The sequence below is a fragment of the Denticeps clupeoides genome, chromosome 3 (assembly GCF_900700375.1).
Source record: "Denticeps clupeoides chromosome 3, fDenClu1.1, whole genome shotgun sequence".
Classification (NCBI taxonomy): Eukaryota; Metazoa; Chordata; class Actinopteri; order Clupeiformes; family Denticipitidae; genus Denticeps; species Denticeps clupeoides.
In genome coordinates this window covers 26,802,559-26,818,934 of record NC_041709.1, presented here as the reverse complement: position 1 = coordinate 26,818,934, position 16,376 = coordinate 26,802,559, and the positions used below count along the sequence as shown (strand labels likewise).

Genomic DNA, 16,376 nt, shown 5'->3' with positions numbered 1-16,376 from the left:
GACAGCAAGAGAGCAGAGAAAAGAAACATCAGCGGCTTTATAAGAACTCAGGAGAAGATAAGGACACCTCCTTTGCTCTAGAAGATCTGCTCATGCCTATGGAGAAACCTTTATGGAAAATAATTTTGAGAATTTTTTTCTGCAGTCGAAGGAAGATTAAAACTCAATCCTGCCAGAGACACCATTGTTCTACATGCTCTTTTTTTATTTTTTACGTAAAAGGACCTTGGCTGGATGGCTGTTTCCTCTCTGCCAGAGTTTGGATGTTTGATCACCTCTGAAGCCAGAAGTACATCCCTCATTCTACTGTACCAAATTTATGCACCATGAACCAAACATCTAACATCAGCTCAGGGAAGGCTCTAAGTGGAGGTGGCAGTTCCTCTGGGACGGGCGGTGGAGGTGGGGGCATTTGGGTCACCTCGCTCTTGGGTATCGCCCTGCTGATTATGTGTGTACTAGGTGTGGCTGGAAATATCTACACGCTTTTAGTGATGAGGTCTGCTGCTTTGCGGCGTGCTGGCTCAATGTATGTCTTCATCCTCAACTTGGCTATGGCCGACCTGCTGTACCTGGGCACCATTCCCTTTGTCGTCTGCACATACTTTGCTCACAACTGGTTTTTTGGTGAGACGGGCTGTCGGCTTCTCCTCAGTCTGGACCTGCTCACCATGCATGCCAGTGTCTTTGTCTTGGTAGCCATGAGCCTGGAGCGCTACCGAGCTGTGGCCAGGCCGTTCCGTGCCCATCGCTCTTCCAATGTCCGCAACCATTGGTTGATGGTTCTGGGAATATGGTTAGCTGCCTTTGTGCTCACACTCCCCATGATGGTCATGATCCGTCTACGTGAGGGACGTCCCAGTTCAGTTGGACTTGTCAAGCGCATATGCTTCCCAACATGGACACCAGAGGCCTTCCGTGCTTACCTCACCGTGCTTTTCTTCTCCAGCATGCTAATTCCTGGCCTGGTTATGGTTGGATTGTATTCAGGACTAGCATGGCGCTACTGGACTGTACAGGCTAACTTGGCTAGCAGGAGTTGCCAGGGCAATGCTCTTGGCTTTGGCTGTCCTCCATCATCTTTTGCTAAACAACGGCGACGTGCCTTCAAGCAGAAGGTGGTTGCCATGATCTTCAGCATCGTGGTTGCCTACTGGGCCTGCTTCCTGCCTTTCTGGGGGTGGCAGCTGGCCAAGCTCTTCTCACCGGAGTCTCTGCGGATGCTTTCGCCGACAGCCCACACCTACATCAACTTTTTTGTCACCTGTCTGACCTACGGCAACAGCTGCATCAACCCATTTCTCTACACGTTGCTTACCAGAAACTACAAAGACTACCTTTCCCAGAGGAGCCAGTCCACTGGGTCCAGCAGGACGGAGCCAGCCTCAGCGATGGCAGGAGCAGGAGCTACTCCCCTGCAGGATATGTAGCTTCTTTTGATGAACTGTGAACTTGGGAAGGACAGGTTTTGGAATTTGTAGTCAGGGGGTCATTAGAGAGCACTTAAAGTCCAAAAATAGTTCAAAATGTGTGGTGTATGGAGCACATCAGCCAAAGAGACTTCATTTCTTTAATGTGAGGAAATTTGCTAATTTGCTTCACTTAGTTCGTTGGTGCTTCTATGGAAACAGAAATGTAGTCATCCAATTTCCGCATGAGCTTGTTTCTAACTCTTGTTAGCAAGTGGGTTATATTTTATCTAAAGAAATATGTTTAAAAGTTGCATTTTGTGAACATTAGTATAGTCAACAGCAGAAGAATGTAAAAGGCACTTGTATGCCCGAGACATGACCAGTCATTTCCAGCGTGCACATTCAAGCCTCTGCAGGAATGTGTTCACACATGAACACATTCCACAGGCCTCAGACAAGGGCCAGTTGTGTTGCTCTGCAAATTGTTAGCAAGGATGTGTTTCCTCTCATGGACAGTTATTATGGCACAAGGAAAGTACATGAACTATTTAGGTTTAGACAGCAACCTTTTTATCGTTCTCTCCGTGCACTCAGATCCTACAAAATTCAGTATTTTTTGCCATAAACTGCTCTCAAATAGTACTGTAAATCTGGGCTGGTGTGGGTAATATTTAGTATGTATATAAATAAATGATAATACACAGATTATCCTTTCTTCCAACATATAGCTAAAAAATTATATTATACTAAATGACAAATGACAAAGCCACTTTAATGTTGATAATTCTAACATTACTAATGTATTGCAGTGTTTGATCAAGAAGGGACATGCAGTTGGAGAGAAGAGATTCACAGCCTCTTAGAAAGTGATTCGTCTTTCCTTTAGCAGACATGAGTGAGCTCAGCACTCAGCAAGTGAAGCTTTCACCCCACAGTAACCACACTGGTGAGAATTACAGTGGTGGTGGATTTTGTAGGTGGGAGTTGACAACACATGAGATTCAGTCCAGTAGTCCCCTGGTATTTATGGTGACATCAGCTGATGATGTAAAATGGCACACAGGCAGGATTTACACTGTTTATTGTTGTAGTACCAAGATATGATTTATAGTAAATTGATGACCTGACCTTTCATTTTGGTCAGTGACAGTCAGTTAAGTTAGGATCATGACCTAACTTAAACTTAACAAGCTTTGATATGTACACACTGAAACTTTATGTTGAATGCATCACTGTGTATACAATACATGTGAGCTTTAAAAAAATGCTGCAGCAGCCCAAATCAAAATGTGTATCACGTGCACAAACATGTAAGTGTGAGAAAAGGGTGGGTGTGGGACAGGGTTTGACTTACACAGTGGCTTCAGGGCAGAGCCCTACTTTCTGGTGTATACCACAACTTTCCAAGTTACACACATGTAACATGGTTACAGTAAAAAAATAAACTATTATTACTGCCGGCAGGATGCTTTTAGGTGGCTGGTTTTAGGGCTACATTTGCACTAGCACAATTGTACACAGTGCATGTTCATTTTGTTGTAATGCACACTGGTATACCCTACTTATGAAGGACAGGCCCAAGAGGAAAGATTGCTGTGATGTCATATTCATCTAGGTTTTTCTCAATGACATGACCAAAGAATAAAAAATTAAATACATCTTTGTGATTTATTAACACTTTATTTAACAATAGGTTTTCACTGTGGTTTTAATTGCAAATACAAATATTTTTTTCTTCAGTGAGGAACAGTGGCAATACAAAGCACGCATGTCTGTGCAGCTGGTTTACAGATGTTTGGTTTAAAATGGCATGATTGCTTATTTGATTTTTATGCTGTAGATCTTAACATCTCCATTGACATGAATGTGCTTGAATGAGTCATCACCATAGCGGTTAGGGAAGCTCATCATGTGGCCATCTGGTAGTTTGATGTAGAATTCATCATTGTTGAAGGTTATAGTGATCTGTACACATGTACATACATTCATTTAATACACATGTACATACATTCATTTAATACATTAAAATAAATCATATCCATTTTTTTGTTTGAGTCACCCTTTCATTACAAAGACACCTTGATTACACCAGGTACAACTGAAGTTTTATGGGGGGTTATTTACAGCCTTCATTCAACCACATTTCAAACCTTAAGCATAAGGCCAAGGTGCAATAAGATAAGACATATTTCAAAAGGCTGATCTGTTGTGTAATGATTATACTTTAAATTAATAATCTAACAGTTGCTATAATGAGGCACTATGATCTAAATTGATAAATCACACATGAATGGCAGTAAACAAAATAGATTTCAGTGCAGTATAGAGCTTGGAAACAAGCAAAAAACAAAACCATGTTCAATGCTAAAGAGGTTTATCCGGAGTAGGTTTTTACCTTAAACTCTGAATCAGGCTGGAATGGGAAGCAACCTTCCTTGTGCTCTGATCCCCAGCTGCAACTTTGCAAGGAGTTACACACAATAGTGTTGATATCCCCATTTTCATCAAAACGTGGGCTAAAATGTAGGGCTACAGCTTCTTCATTGTGCCCAATGTTGACAGAAAAGCTGGCAAACAGAAAAAACAAACTATTATTTCATTAAGAAAAGGTTTAGGGGTAAATGTTACATATGTACTAATCTCTTTAGGTTCTCAAAAAGGTGTAAAACAAACTAGAATGACATTTCTTTTTTTTTTTTTTTTTTTTTTTACTGTCCTTGGCTAACTCACCTTACTGGACTTGATTTAACCTTGCCTGAGATTTTCAGCTCACGGCCAGCCTTGAAGGACATATTCTTTACTGTAAACATCTGCGAGAGAAGTACAGATCATATGTAGTAGATATTAAAATCTAAATGTAAATTTATCTCATTGTAATTTGATCATAATGTAGGCAATATTATAGCCGTGAATAAATATGGCAATCCATGCAATCAACAGCTATTTAAATACCTAAAACCTTTAACTGTGTAGGTTCCTAAAATGTATATATAATAAAGTCGATTAAAAAGAATGTACTTATTGTTTGAACAGCAGATGCCAGCCCAACATTGTGTAAATTGTGTAATTGTATGTTTCACAATTCACAACTATATTGTACATTGTACTATTTTACTATTAGTTCAATGTCTGACTGAGAGGAGCAGTTTGAATTAATGTACAAAGTGGCACTTTAAAAGAAGACAGGAGATATATTCATGGTACATATTAACTAGGATCAACCACTATATGGGTGTGGCAGGATGGTGACATCATCCAGTGGTTATAATTTAAGGCTAGGTTAAAGTTAATCATAAACTAAATAGCAGTTTTCATGGTGGGCAATAAACTATAAGGATGAGGAAGGAATCTTGTTTTAAAAAGAGCATTAAGGGAACATCTGTTTTACGACACATTGAGCAAATGTTGAAATCAATCATCACGAGGTCTCCATAAAGCCATAAAACAAGGCGATTCATACCATTTGAACAACTGAATTAGTTTGAGCGTGAATCTACTGTAACTTATTCACAGACACAAGGAGAATACAGTAAACAATTTAGATGTGCATATGCATAAACCTTCAACACTATAACTTACGAATTCATTTACATTAATGGAATTTGGAAGATGCTCTTATCCACTGAATAGATTCTGATTGAGGTTTACTTTAATCCAGTCAATGAAAACCATCAAACTAAAAACACTGCTGGCAGGTAATACAGTATGAATGCAGAGAGTTTAAAAAAAATATCTAAAAAAAAAAAAAAAATCGAAGAAGGTCTTTAATCTGAAGAATCTGTGACTCAGCTGTTCGGACATAATAAAGAGGAAGTTCATTCCTCCATCTAGGTGCCTAGGCAGAATCAGACTATTCCCTAAAAGCTCTCTTTCTTGTTTAAATTAAGATCGAACCTCTCGCCTCTTCTCTATGTGTGCCATCACTCTACATTTACTGTATTCACGGCACCACATAAGATGCCGTCTGCCTTTGCAGAAACCAATCAAGAAGTAATGTGTGTGACTTTCGGTTTACTAAAGTAAATATCCCTGGACAATGATTTGCCAAGCCTCCATGGAAGAGTGAATTCCTGCATTTATGTGAGCTTTAAATTAAAAATCAAATAATATTAAGAGCTTTGTTTCATCTATACAGCGAATTGCTTCTGTAAAACACATCATAAATGTAAATTCCAAATAGCAAGACACAAATTTTATCAGCAATAAACCATGATGTTGTGTGAGAATCACATTATTTTGTGACTCAAATAATGATCTAAATAATGAGACAAATTTTATGCTATCATAGGAATCTGTAGAAATTGCAAAATGGACTATGTACAGTAATAAAAACGGTAGACATTCATATTAAGGTAATATGTTTTTTAGACTACTACATCAAAAAGTGCATTTTTAAGGGGGAGATCTTAAAAAAGAAATGGGGAAAAAAAGCTACAATAATAAATATACTCACCTTGACTGCTGTCGGATTTCAGTCTGTGTCTTTTCCAACTTCCTCACAACCTTATATTACAGAGTGAGACGGTAATTCATCCACTGAGGAGCTCGTACATCAAACACACCCAGTGACATTCTAGATAACAGACTCATTCGGGTCCAAGGGCAAAATATGGCAAAGGCAATGCCACTACAAACATGCACTGTATTTTCACCATAGTTTCCATATTAGTGCATATTCACAGGAAGCAAAGTAACTGTTAAATATAGCATTTTTACTTATATCTAACAAACTATCGGGTTGTCCATCAATCATGTGGTATTCTCTTTAGATTCATTTATTATAACCCAAAAATAAGCCATATATGAATCAAAACTTGTCACTAGCACTGTGTGGTTGTCGTAGGTGAGAGCAACAAAGCACAAGTGACAAACTTCTCCGTCTTTAGTTTAAAAGTGCCAGACAACCAAAATTACAACCAGATAATTGCAAAACTTACATGGAGAGCAGCATTACACTAGCAGATGACAAGAACTTTAAAATAAATGGCAGGCTCATATCCACAGAGACACAGGTGAACACGATCAGGATAATTAGTGGAAAACACGACAGAGAGAGTTTAAATTTCCGGACTGGAGTCTGGATCTATGGGGCACAGACAAGGCGAACTTGTGGCATCCTGGCAATTCTAATAACATCACTGCGGGGATTGCGGCCAACTTGACATTCTCAGTACAAGCTTTCACCCCACAGTAATCACACTGGTGAGAATTACAGTGGTGGATTTCATAGGTGGGAGTTGACAACACATTGGATTCAGTCCAGAAGCCCCCTGGTATCTATGGTGATGTCAGCTGACGATAAAATGGCACACAGGCAGGACACAGTTTTTTTTGTAGTACCAAGATCTTATTTATAGTGAATGGATGACGTTAAGATGGACCTTTCATTTTGGCCAGTGACAGTCACTTTAATCAAAGAGGGATCATAACCTAACTTAAACTTTAGCACGCTTCGATATGTAGACACTGACACTTTATGTTGAGTGAATCACTGTGTATACAATACATGTGAGCTATTTTTTAAAAAATGCTGAAGCAGTCCAAACCAAAATCTGTATCATGTGCACAAAAGTGTGAGAAAATGGTCAGGGTTCGATTTATACAGCGGTGTATACCACAACTTTCCAAGTCACACACAGGTAACAGACAAGTGATGGGCTGATTGCTGATCCTACACAGATCCCCTCATTATCATCATTAACCTCAGTGTGATATTTTAGTTTGAGTTAGAAATGTATTGCCTGAAACAAGCATTATTATACATGGAACAGGCACCAGTCACTCCATGCTCAAATTGGAACTTCCAAACCATAATCACTGCAAAACCAAGTAAAAGATTAAGCAGCTACTGTGTTATATACACGTCTAACAGCCACAGTCATAATGTAAATGATCACACCTATACAGAGACATGATATAGTGGTGAAAGGAGTAGAAACAAGAGATCACAATCTCTGTATTACAATAATTATATGAGGCTGTATTTACAAAGAACCATTGTCACCATTGACGACTGACTGAGGGCAGCAGACGCCACATAGAGCGATAAGGAGCCCGCATTTCATAACCTCCTCACAAACTGGAGTTGCTCACCATGAGGTCACAAACATTAATAGGCCACATCATCACATGTAAACTAGTGACTGCACATGTGTCATGAGGGCAGAGGGAACCAGGGCAGTGGATGGAGTTACTAGTGTCGGACAGAGCTCAGCTGTCTTAACTTCATGCTGGTGTACCTTATTCATTCACATCATATTTCTAATATTTTCAATCTTTGATGTATTTGTTCTCACCCTAACATTTTTTTTTGCTGTGCCTCTGACTAGAACATGCACTTGTTCAGCCCCACATCAACCATAACCACGCTGACAAGCAACATCACTAACGCACTGACCAGTGACCATTTGCTCTGACAGGCATTATAAGCAAATGCTTCGACTGACTGGCCAGGGTCTTTATCTGTTCTCCACTGCCTGATTCACTAGACCTCCAGCAATTTGCTGCTGATGACACCATAGGCCTGATATACTGCACTGTCTTCTCATATTTGGAGAAGAGGGACACATGCAGTATGTGGCAATGGTGTTTGTTCCCTCAAGGCTGGGCAAGAACCTGTGGGACCTGGATCTGAGCAGCTCTCTGTGCAGCTGGATGCTCAACTTCTTAACAGACAGTGACCCTACTCTGATCCCAGGCCCAGTCCAAAACTTTTTTTCGGGTTTTCGGTTTCTAAAAAACCTGCTTCCACACGGGAGTGGTATCTGAAATGGTGTCATCCACATGGGGACCTGGAGTACGTCCCAACCACTGTTTTAACCCCCTCCACACCTGTAAGGGGCATTGTAACTCCCCGCTCTCCTTGTTTGGTGTCCTCTGCGCTCAGTTAAACATGTTGTTGTTCTCCAGCCTCGTCTTTTTATTAGAAATGTGCACCATATAGAGAATTTCTTGTAGTGGCTGCAGCATGACCGCAAACATATTATCATTGCTGTATGTAGAATGCATTTGGGGTTAAAGGTCAGGTTGGAGATTGGGCTAATACGTCAGTGTTTTCACAAAAAAGCCACTTTGCCGTCTACACAGATACTCAGCAGCAACATCTTTCTGCAGGCCACATACACTTGGAAGTCACATCATGGCACCTGAGACCTAGAATATAGATTAAGAAATTATGGAGTGAGTGAGTGAGTGATAGAGTTTGTATGTTTGTACAAATGATTTTTTGATAAATATTTTATATACAACAAATCAGCTTCCTCTGGTGGTTTTGACCATAAGCCATGCCAGGCATCCACAACATCATTCTTTTCTTATTTAATGACTCTTTTGATTAAATTGGTGGTACCTGGATCCTTCCCAACTTACACCTCTGTCCCAACACCCATCAAAAGAATGCTGATTACATATAAATTTATGGCATTTACCATTATGGCATTATGAATGAGGAATTTGATTCTGTGTTGTCTTTCAAGCACAACAGTATAAAACAACAATATACAATATAATCTAATGTCTTATATACGGAAAAATCTAAAGATTACAAAAATAATACCAGTGTACATAAAATGCAGTCGTCATGTGTGTGACAGTTCAGCTGTTTAGGCGGGTGATGGCAAGGGGAAAGAAACTGTTCCTGTGTTGGCTGGTCCTGGTCTGCAGACTATCTTTTGCCAGAGGGCAGCAGGTCAAAAAGTCTGTGTCCAGGGTGTGAGGGATCTGTGATGATTCCAGGGTTTGAACCTGTGATTTTGTGGTCTTCTGGTTTATAGGCAAGTGTAAAGTCTAGTCTACTTACCATCCTATACTAATTAACGCTCTCATTCAAAACCAGTAGGACTTATATGGGACAATTAATTATTCGTGCTTCATGACACTTATAAGTGATCCTTGCTAAATATTACAATGCAAAAATGTTTCCATTGTAGTTTTGTGAAATATGCCTTTTTGGCTACATTTGTATTTGTTCATATTTCTATAATTGATTAAATGATTAATCAGTGTTGTACATCCTATCTAACATGTACAACACTCAGTTTTTATGAATGAATTTTTACAGTCCACCTCTCATTTGAGCAGTTAAAAAAAAGCCCCTGGTTTTATAAAGTCACCCCCGTAAGAGACAAAATAATAAATATGCCTTTTTTCCCAGCATTTTAAAGGCTATGTATTAAACTACTTGTTTTGTGTTGGTTTGTTTGTACTTCTTCAAATGCTTGTGTTTGTCTCACACTGTTGTTGCTGTTCATTTTATAACATAAATTTGGCTAACAAAAGTACATTATGGAGTCATAGTAACACATATGCAATCTATACATTTTATTATTAATATTATTAGTAGAAGTGGATGATGAAATAATGTGTTTAAATATTGTACTCTTCTGTTTGTGTGCACAGTTGATCTGATTGGACTGAGAAACAGTGACACTTTGTAATACAAAAAAAATTTATTGCAAATATATAAATAGTACATAAATCTTTTAGTACATAAAGTGGGTGAACATCGAACATGTTAAACAGAAAAACGTGGATCATCTGGATTAGCTGCACTTGAAACAATATGGACAGACTAGTGAATTGAATTGGGATGGAGAACAGGAATTAGGAAAACTGATGTGTGAGAATCTGTATGCATTCAAATAAAGATCTAAAAGAAACATCATGTATGATATGGTTGATCAGAGTGATTATTATGAGTTCAGTCTAAATCTAAATACAAGCTGCTGTTAGGGTGCGCTTTGTATGTGGGTAATTATTATTTTACTGCTGTGTGGTGTTATTCACCTCTTCTCCACCTCATTAGAATTTCCAATGGAATGCATTGATCGGGTGCTTTCTGATCTAATTGCACTATGCTACACACTGCTTTGAAGTAGATGATTGATGGAAACAACTACACTTTTAGCACTCTCTCTTGGCCTTCACAAAATATTCAGTTCAAATTACAAAAATAACTGAAGCTGTGGATGCAAGCTGATAGATTGTAAGAATGCCATGAACATTTTAGTTCTATATAGGTTGCTTTTGATTTGTCTAAGCACAGCCACTCAGTACAGACAACAATATATTTCTGTTCATTAAAAATACTGGAAATCATGCAAATATAAGGTGTTATTTAATTTTCTTTGAAATTTACAGTTTGTTCTGGTGTCTTAAATACAATTCATTGCACAACCCCGACCAAAAACACAAAAAATGAAAAATATCTGTGATAATTGGTACACATTCACACACATTCTGTAAAGAGAAACAAGATTGCTTTAAAAAATGGGGAAAATTTAATAAATAATTTTTATACAAAATTCATGTTTTTATTTCATTTAATTCTCCTTTCAGGTACAGAACCAGAAGAAAACTGAATTGAAAAAGAGCAGTCAACCGAATTTTAACTTTAACAGCATATAATTTTGAACATAAAAATGTGCATGGTCAAAAATATTGAATATTATCAACATTTTGTGGCAACAGTGATTTAAATGGACACTTAAATGAGATTCCTCATTTGTTCTAAATCATTCTGATGGCCTTTGGACTGGAATAATAAGATCACAAAAAATTGTCCACTCTCAGACAGCACCACCTAGTGGAACCTTTGACATTGACTGCCACTAAGCTTTCTCTGCTTGTACTTGCGTACTTTTTTCTGTTGTGAGTTTATAACTAATTATATTTTTGAAGAGTTAAACTGTATATGAATTTACAAAAAGGTAATAATAAACGCAGATTAAAAAAATGTAAACATTGTGCTTGATCATGCTACACATATATTATGTTTAAGGTGATCACCAGTCTTTCAAATCTTTCCACTGCCACTATTTACACTGAACCTTGTGTTTCTGTAGTGAGAGCATACCTGAAATTAGTCACGCTGTAGTGCAAAGTAACTGTTTCATGTAGAGATGTACACAGAAGCATTTCCATTTTCAACACTCAGTTACACATCACATTTTTTTCTGAACATGCTACAGTGTTACAGTTATTAAACATGTATAGACGTGTAGTGCTACTAAATTCAGGAAATGCCTAACCTCATTTATCCTATCTAGCATCACCACTGACCACCTCAAATATATACAAATACTCAACCAAAGCCTTACATAATTACATAAATCAAACATACAGAGTGTATAAATGATCCGGATTAAGGACAGGTACATGCAGGAACAGACACATAGGAAGAGCCACTGCTGAACATGCATATGCCACCGAAACGTCATCCACTTGAGCAATACAGACATGGAAATATAATAAACGTAAAAAAAAAAAAAAAAAGTAGAATGATTATATCCATCTTTTCATGCTCCTTTCATCTGTGGTCTTTCGGTCTCTGTACTTCTGATTTGTGAGGCTCTGTTCTCACCAGCAAACATGTACAGAGTGGATCAATACCCTTGCGCTTTCCCAAGCATTATTTTATAATTTATTGTATTATCAGACAAAAGAAATATAAAGTGTACATTAATACTTTTGAAAAAATAAATTCCTGTGATAAGTGCCAGCATGATTAGTGACCAAGACTGAAACAGAACAGAATCTTAAGCATATGTCTTTTGTTTAAAATGTTTCAGTTGTGTGCTCACAGACTTTTGGATACATAGATGAGTTCTCCTTCATTCATGTGCATCAATCATTATGAATGCATTTTTAAAAAGTATATATAGATACAGTAATGTATTGCAAAATATTTTAATATTGTGGAAAAGGTCGCTTCATTAAAAAGTTCATATATGCTATGTTCCCATCACATAATGTGAAATATTTATTTTAATGGCTGATGATAAAGAAGGGAAAGAATTTTTTCAGTAAATACAGAATATTGAATATTTACCCTTTTCAAATTCAGTTATGAAAGCAAATTACATTTTTGAGGTGCACATGCCTTTACAGCTACAGTATATTTATGTTTATATACACACATATACTCGTAAGTGTGTGTGTGTGTCTTGTGCAGGTTCATCTATCCACTCCACAATGAACTATAAGAAAGGGAGTACACATTAGTGTCGTATGTATAGCTGCATCATACATACGACAATGTTGCTGCTTCCAGCTCTTTACAAAATTCTACAGTTACAAATGAAGCTCTTGCCCATGGTACTTAACTCAACCTGACAGAATTTATGCCCATTGCACATTAACCTGTTTCCTTAGCTTAAAAAAATAATGCAACATGCGGCTGAAAGAAAGATTTGGGCCAAAGTTACAAATAAATCTGCAAAACTGTTGTGTCTTTTTTTGTAAAATGCGTTGAACGCCCTGGGCTGAATGGCTGGACCACATGAGGAAAAATAAATCTACAATCAAATCTACAATCGTGCATTATGACACTTGTACATTGTCTCTCTGGCGCAAAAACTGCAAATGAATGCAATCAGCACTCTAACGGGTTTCAAAATGTAAAGGTGAAACATTTATTTATTTTCTTCTGGTTCTGATTGCTCATGCAAATGCAATGCACAATGCAGTGGCTCAATTAAAACAGCAGATGAAAGCAGGCCACAGAAAGACAGATTGGCACTTTCTAAAACGTGTGTAGGTGTCTCAGATTATTCAGCTTGAACTCAGACTCATAGCCCTGAGGATGCTGAATTCATACCCATATTTTCTTGTCTGATAAATTAAAGAATTGCTAAGCTTGACATGAGAAGGATTCGGGCATTTAGATGCAGTTGTACTTCCACATTTCAGCCTGTTATAAGCCAGCAAACAATTTGAGAGACTGTTACAGAATTGAAACATGGTCACCCTTTCTTGAGTTTCCCTCATACAGTTCACAGTTTCTGATGTGCTGATACACCTTTCCAGTAGTCAAGGATGTCATGCAGGTCTTCACCCCTAGCAAACTGAACTTTCTTGCGGAGAGCATGGCCTGCCGCGATGTACGAGGCCTCGTCCCGTGGACTCTTCCTGTAGGGGCGAAAGCGTTCCCAGATCTTGAGAGTGCTCTCCGCTGAGTACTCAGGGCTGGACGAGTAGCCCGAGTAGTTTCGGTGGCAGGGGGAGAGCTGAGAATACGAGGCAGTGTCCCTCTTGCCCTGGGCTAGGGGTTTGAGAAAAGAGGCTCTCTGGTTGGGGGAGTTGGTGACACCCTCATAAAACAGGGCAGGGAAGGAGTGGCGGTGCTCTGAGCAGTGGTAGTCTGGCTGAACCTCCAGACGGTGCTGTTGCCCTGTGTCGCCCCCACATCCGCTTTCTCTGACACTGCCACAACCACCTCCACCACCACTGCCCTCACCACCTCCACCACCTGCCCTGCTGCCACCACTTCCCCCGCCAATGCCACTTTTCTGGACTGACACTACAGAATGCCTCTCTAGGCTTTCCCCACAGCCTGTCGGGCTCTCAACCTCTGGGTACTTCCTCGAGTCTGGGCCACAAGCATCGGGGACATCCAGGCTAAATACACGAGTGGTTTTTTGGGACACGATCGCGATTCCAGCAGCATCTGCACTTAGTTGTCTCTGTAAGGGACGCGCTGCTGTCACAGGGGGTGGATCCCTGTACGGGGGTGAAAGAAAGCCACCTCCACTGATACCCGGTCTCTCAGAAAGTGGCAGCACCAGTGGACGGGGGGCAGGAGAAGGGATTTTTGGAGAAGTGATGATCTGACATGTATCAGTGATGCCTGGGGACAGGGGAATTGCCCTTTTGGCCAGAGCTGTAATGGCTGCAGAGGGAGGTGACACAGTGTCATCTGCTGTGGTGGTCACAGCTGCGGCTGCAGCTGCCACGGCTGCTGAATCGAGCTTCAGCGCATCAATGCAATTGTTGATGATCTGATTGACTTTATCCACTTCCTTAGCAATGGTTGAAATCTCTGATGAGGACCCTCTGCCATTGTCATCTGAGTCACCTGCATCCTCTCCATCTTCTGCTCCTCGAGCTGCCTCCCCGCTATCTCTGACATGCTCCTCCCCGGAGACAGATGTCCTCACTTCCATGTAGTTCCCTTTGCTGGTGGCCATGGCCTCTGAGAAATTTGAAACTTGTGGAAGGGAAGACAACCGTGACGAGCTGGTGTTTGTTGAGCTCAGAAGCAAACCTTTACTGGAGGTGGTGCTCAGGGGCATCTGCAGGATAGAAGGATTGCTGGCTGCAGCTGCTGCGACCTCGGGTCCGTAGCGCATTTCTAAGATGGTGTTCTTCACGCTGATTGCCTTTTCCATCTCCTCTTGCATCCTGCGTCGGCGCAGAAAGAAGTAGACCAGGCCGAGCACAATGACCATGCCAAACAAACAGCCCAGTATGGTCATGATGTAATGGGTGGTAGTCGAGCGCGTGTGCAGCACGGTATTGGGTCCAGAAGCACGGGTGGCAAAGTCCAGGCAGGTGTGGTTGTAGCGCTGGGAATTGCGAATGGATGCCACACAGAAGGTGTAGTTTGTGTGAGGACTCAGGTGCTTGAGGGTGATAAGTTCGGTTTTCATCTTGAGGTTCATCACATCAGCCACACTGGTGTGATTGTACTGTGTCAGAATGTACATCTTGCTGTATGGCTTGGGGATCTGGACCAACAGCGAAGCTGTTGAAAGGGTGACTGTTTGTAGTTTAAGGCTGGGGCTGTAGGTTGAGTGGGAGATGGAGGCAGTGGGCTGGTGGTAGGAGCCTGCTTCTAACCGGTCGTCAGGTCCTATTCCTGAGGAAATGAAATCAGGAGGCAGGGACGCTGTAATGATCACTCCATCCCGGCACATGGACGCTAGCATGTTGCGTGCGTTACGGCCGTGACCTGCATTGGGACTAAGCAGGGGGTAACCAAAAAACTCCTTCGGGGTCTCACACTGGAGTCGGTCGTATGTGTGTGTGACATTATTAAAGGCTTCCAGCCATGTGAGGAAGCTGTAGAGTTCACAACCACAGTGGAAAGGGTTTCCTGCCAATTCGCACTCCGTCAGTCTGCCCAGCACAGTAAAGGTTGAAGGTTCCAGCCTGGCTAGTCTGTTTGAGGAAAGATCCACGCTACTTAGGCTGGGACACTCCCAGAAGGCATTCGTGGCAATGGCCTCAAGGAGGTTGTGCTGAAGGAAGAGGCAATGCAGCCGACCCAGGCCCCTTAGCATCCCTTCTGTCAAATTGAAAAGTTTATTGTAGCCCAGTTGCAGCACTTGCAGGTTAGCCTGCCCTGCAAAGGCACCATCTTCAATATAGGAGATTTCATTTTTTGTGAGGTTGAGGTCGGTCAGGTTGGTAAAGCGGCTCAGTGAAGTAAAGAAGATGGCCTTGAGCTTATTCTCGTTTAACCGCAGGTCATGCACTGTATTGTTGATGTGCTGAGGAATGGTTTCATACGGAGGCTGGTTCTGACTACAGATGGCCAGCCACACGTAGCCTTTGTCTCCTTCAATTAGCCAGCAGTCACAATGCACAAGATCTGGCATCCGGAGAACAATTAACAGGGGAAGTGCTGTGATTAAAAGGCTGTAAGAGAAGACTCTACAGAGGTAAAACATACTGGCAGTTGTCAAACAAATCTGAGAGTTAGCAAAGTGGGGCAGAGATTTTGGAAAGCTGAAGATGAGACACAAACAGGTCCAGAACGGAGAGAAAAAACTATGTCTCACAGCAGGATAAAACAGATTTTAGCAGGCACAATTTTAGGTGGCTTTACTTGAAGAGGTACAGTGGTGTGTACTGTACAAGTCATGGCTGGAAATCACCAGGCTCTGTCTTCAGTGTATGACAATGCTTTTTTGATGATGCTCTGACTGCTGGAACACCTACATGGCAGAAACACACAGGAAAAGAAAGAATGAGGAATATGATTGCATCAGATGAATAAAGATTTCCATGACATTCCACTGAAACTGACAGATAGTCTGCTACAGACACTATAGATATGAGCTACATTTACATTTATAGCATTTAGCAGAGCAAATTATCCAGGGCAACTTACAATCAGTAGATACAAGGACAGTCGCCCTGGAGACACCCAGGGTTAAGTGTCTTGCTCAGGGGCACAATGGT

The 16,376-nt window shown here is 40.6% G+C and overlaps 3 protein-coding genes across 10 annotated transcripts in view; 1 reads left to right on the top strand and 2 right to left on the bottom strand.

Moving 5' to 3' along the window:
• Window positions 1-326: 326 nt before the first annotated feature.
• uts2r4 (urotensin-2 receptor 4) lies at window positions 327-1,430 on the top strand. The gene has a single exon (XM_028971039.1). It carries the CDS (start codon window positions 327-329, stop codon window positions 1,428-1,430), a length of 1,104 nt encoding a protein of 367 aa, XP_028826872.1.
• A 1,800-nt stretch (window positions 1,431-3,230) lies between these two features.
• On the bottom strand, window positions 3,231-6,848 carry lgals2b (lectin, galactoside-binding, soluble, 2b). Of its 2 annotated transcripts, none has more exons than XM_028974057.1 (4): window positions 5,866-6,848; window positions 4,143-4,222; window positions 3,808-3,979; window positions 3,231-3,377 (listed from the first exon to the last, which is right to left on the bottom strand). In XM_028974057.1, the coding sequence occupies exons 2-4, from the start codon at window positions 4,220-4,222 to the stop codon at window positions 3,231-3,233; spliced, it is 399 nt and encodes a 132-aa protein (XP_028829890.1). In that variant the 5' UTR covers window positions 5,866-6,848. The 2 variants fall into 2 exon arrangements, with proteins under 2 accessions (XP_028829890.1, XP_028829892.1); XM_028974059.1 differs by lacking the exon at window positions 5,866-6,848 and adding an exon at window positions 4,992-5,066.
• A 2,992-nt stretch (window positions 6,849-9,840) lies between these two features.
• The window catches only part of LOC114786748 (protein phosphatase 1 regulatory subunit 29-like), a 73,120-nt gene continuing 66,584 nt past the window's right edge, over window positions 9,841-16,376 (bottom strand). For all 7 annotated transcript variants that reach the window (XM_028974155.1, XM_028974154.1, XM_028974157.1 and 4 more), the window contains one exon: window positions 9,841-16,129. In XM_028974155.1, the coding sequence (XP_028829988.1) occupies window positions 13,184-15,862 (2,679 nt within the window). In that variant the 5' untranslated portion in view covers window positions 15,863-16,129 and the 3' untranslated portion in view covers window positions 9,841-13,183. The remainder of the gene's footprint in view (window positions 16,130-16,376) is intronic.

Coding starts and splice junctions, on each gene's coding strand:
- uts2r4 (XM_028971039.1), top strand. CDS start 327: ATGAACCAAACATCTAACATCAGCTCAGGGAAGGCTCTAAGTGGAGGT.
- lgals2b (XM_028974057.1), bottom strand. CDS start 4,222: ATGTTTACAGTAAAGAATATGTCCTTCAAGGCTGGCCGTGAGCTGAAA. Junction 3,980..4,142: donor GTTAAATCAAGTCCAGTAAG/GTGAGTTAGCCA, acceptor TCTGTTTGCCAG/CTTTTCTGTCAACATTGGGC. Junction 3,378..3,807: donor AGCCTGATTCAGAGTTTAAG/GTAAAAACCTAC, acceptor ACATGTGTACAG/ATCACTATAACCTTCAACAA.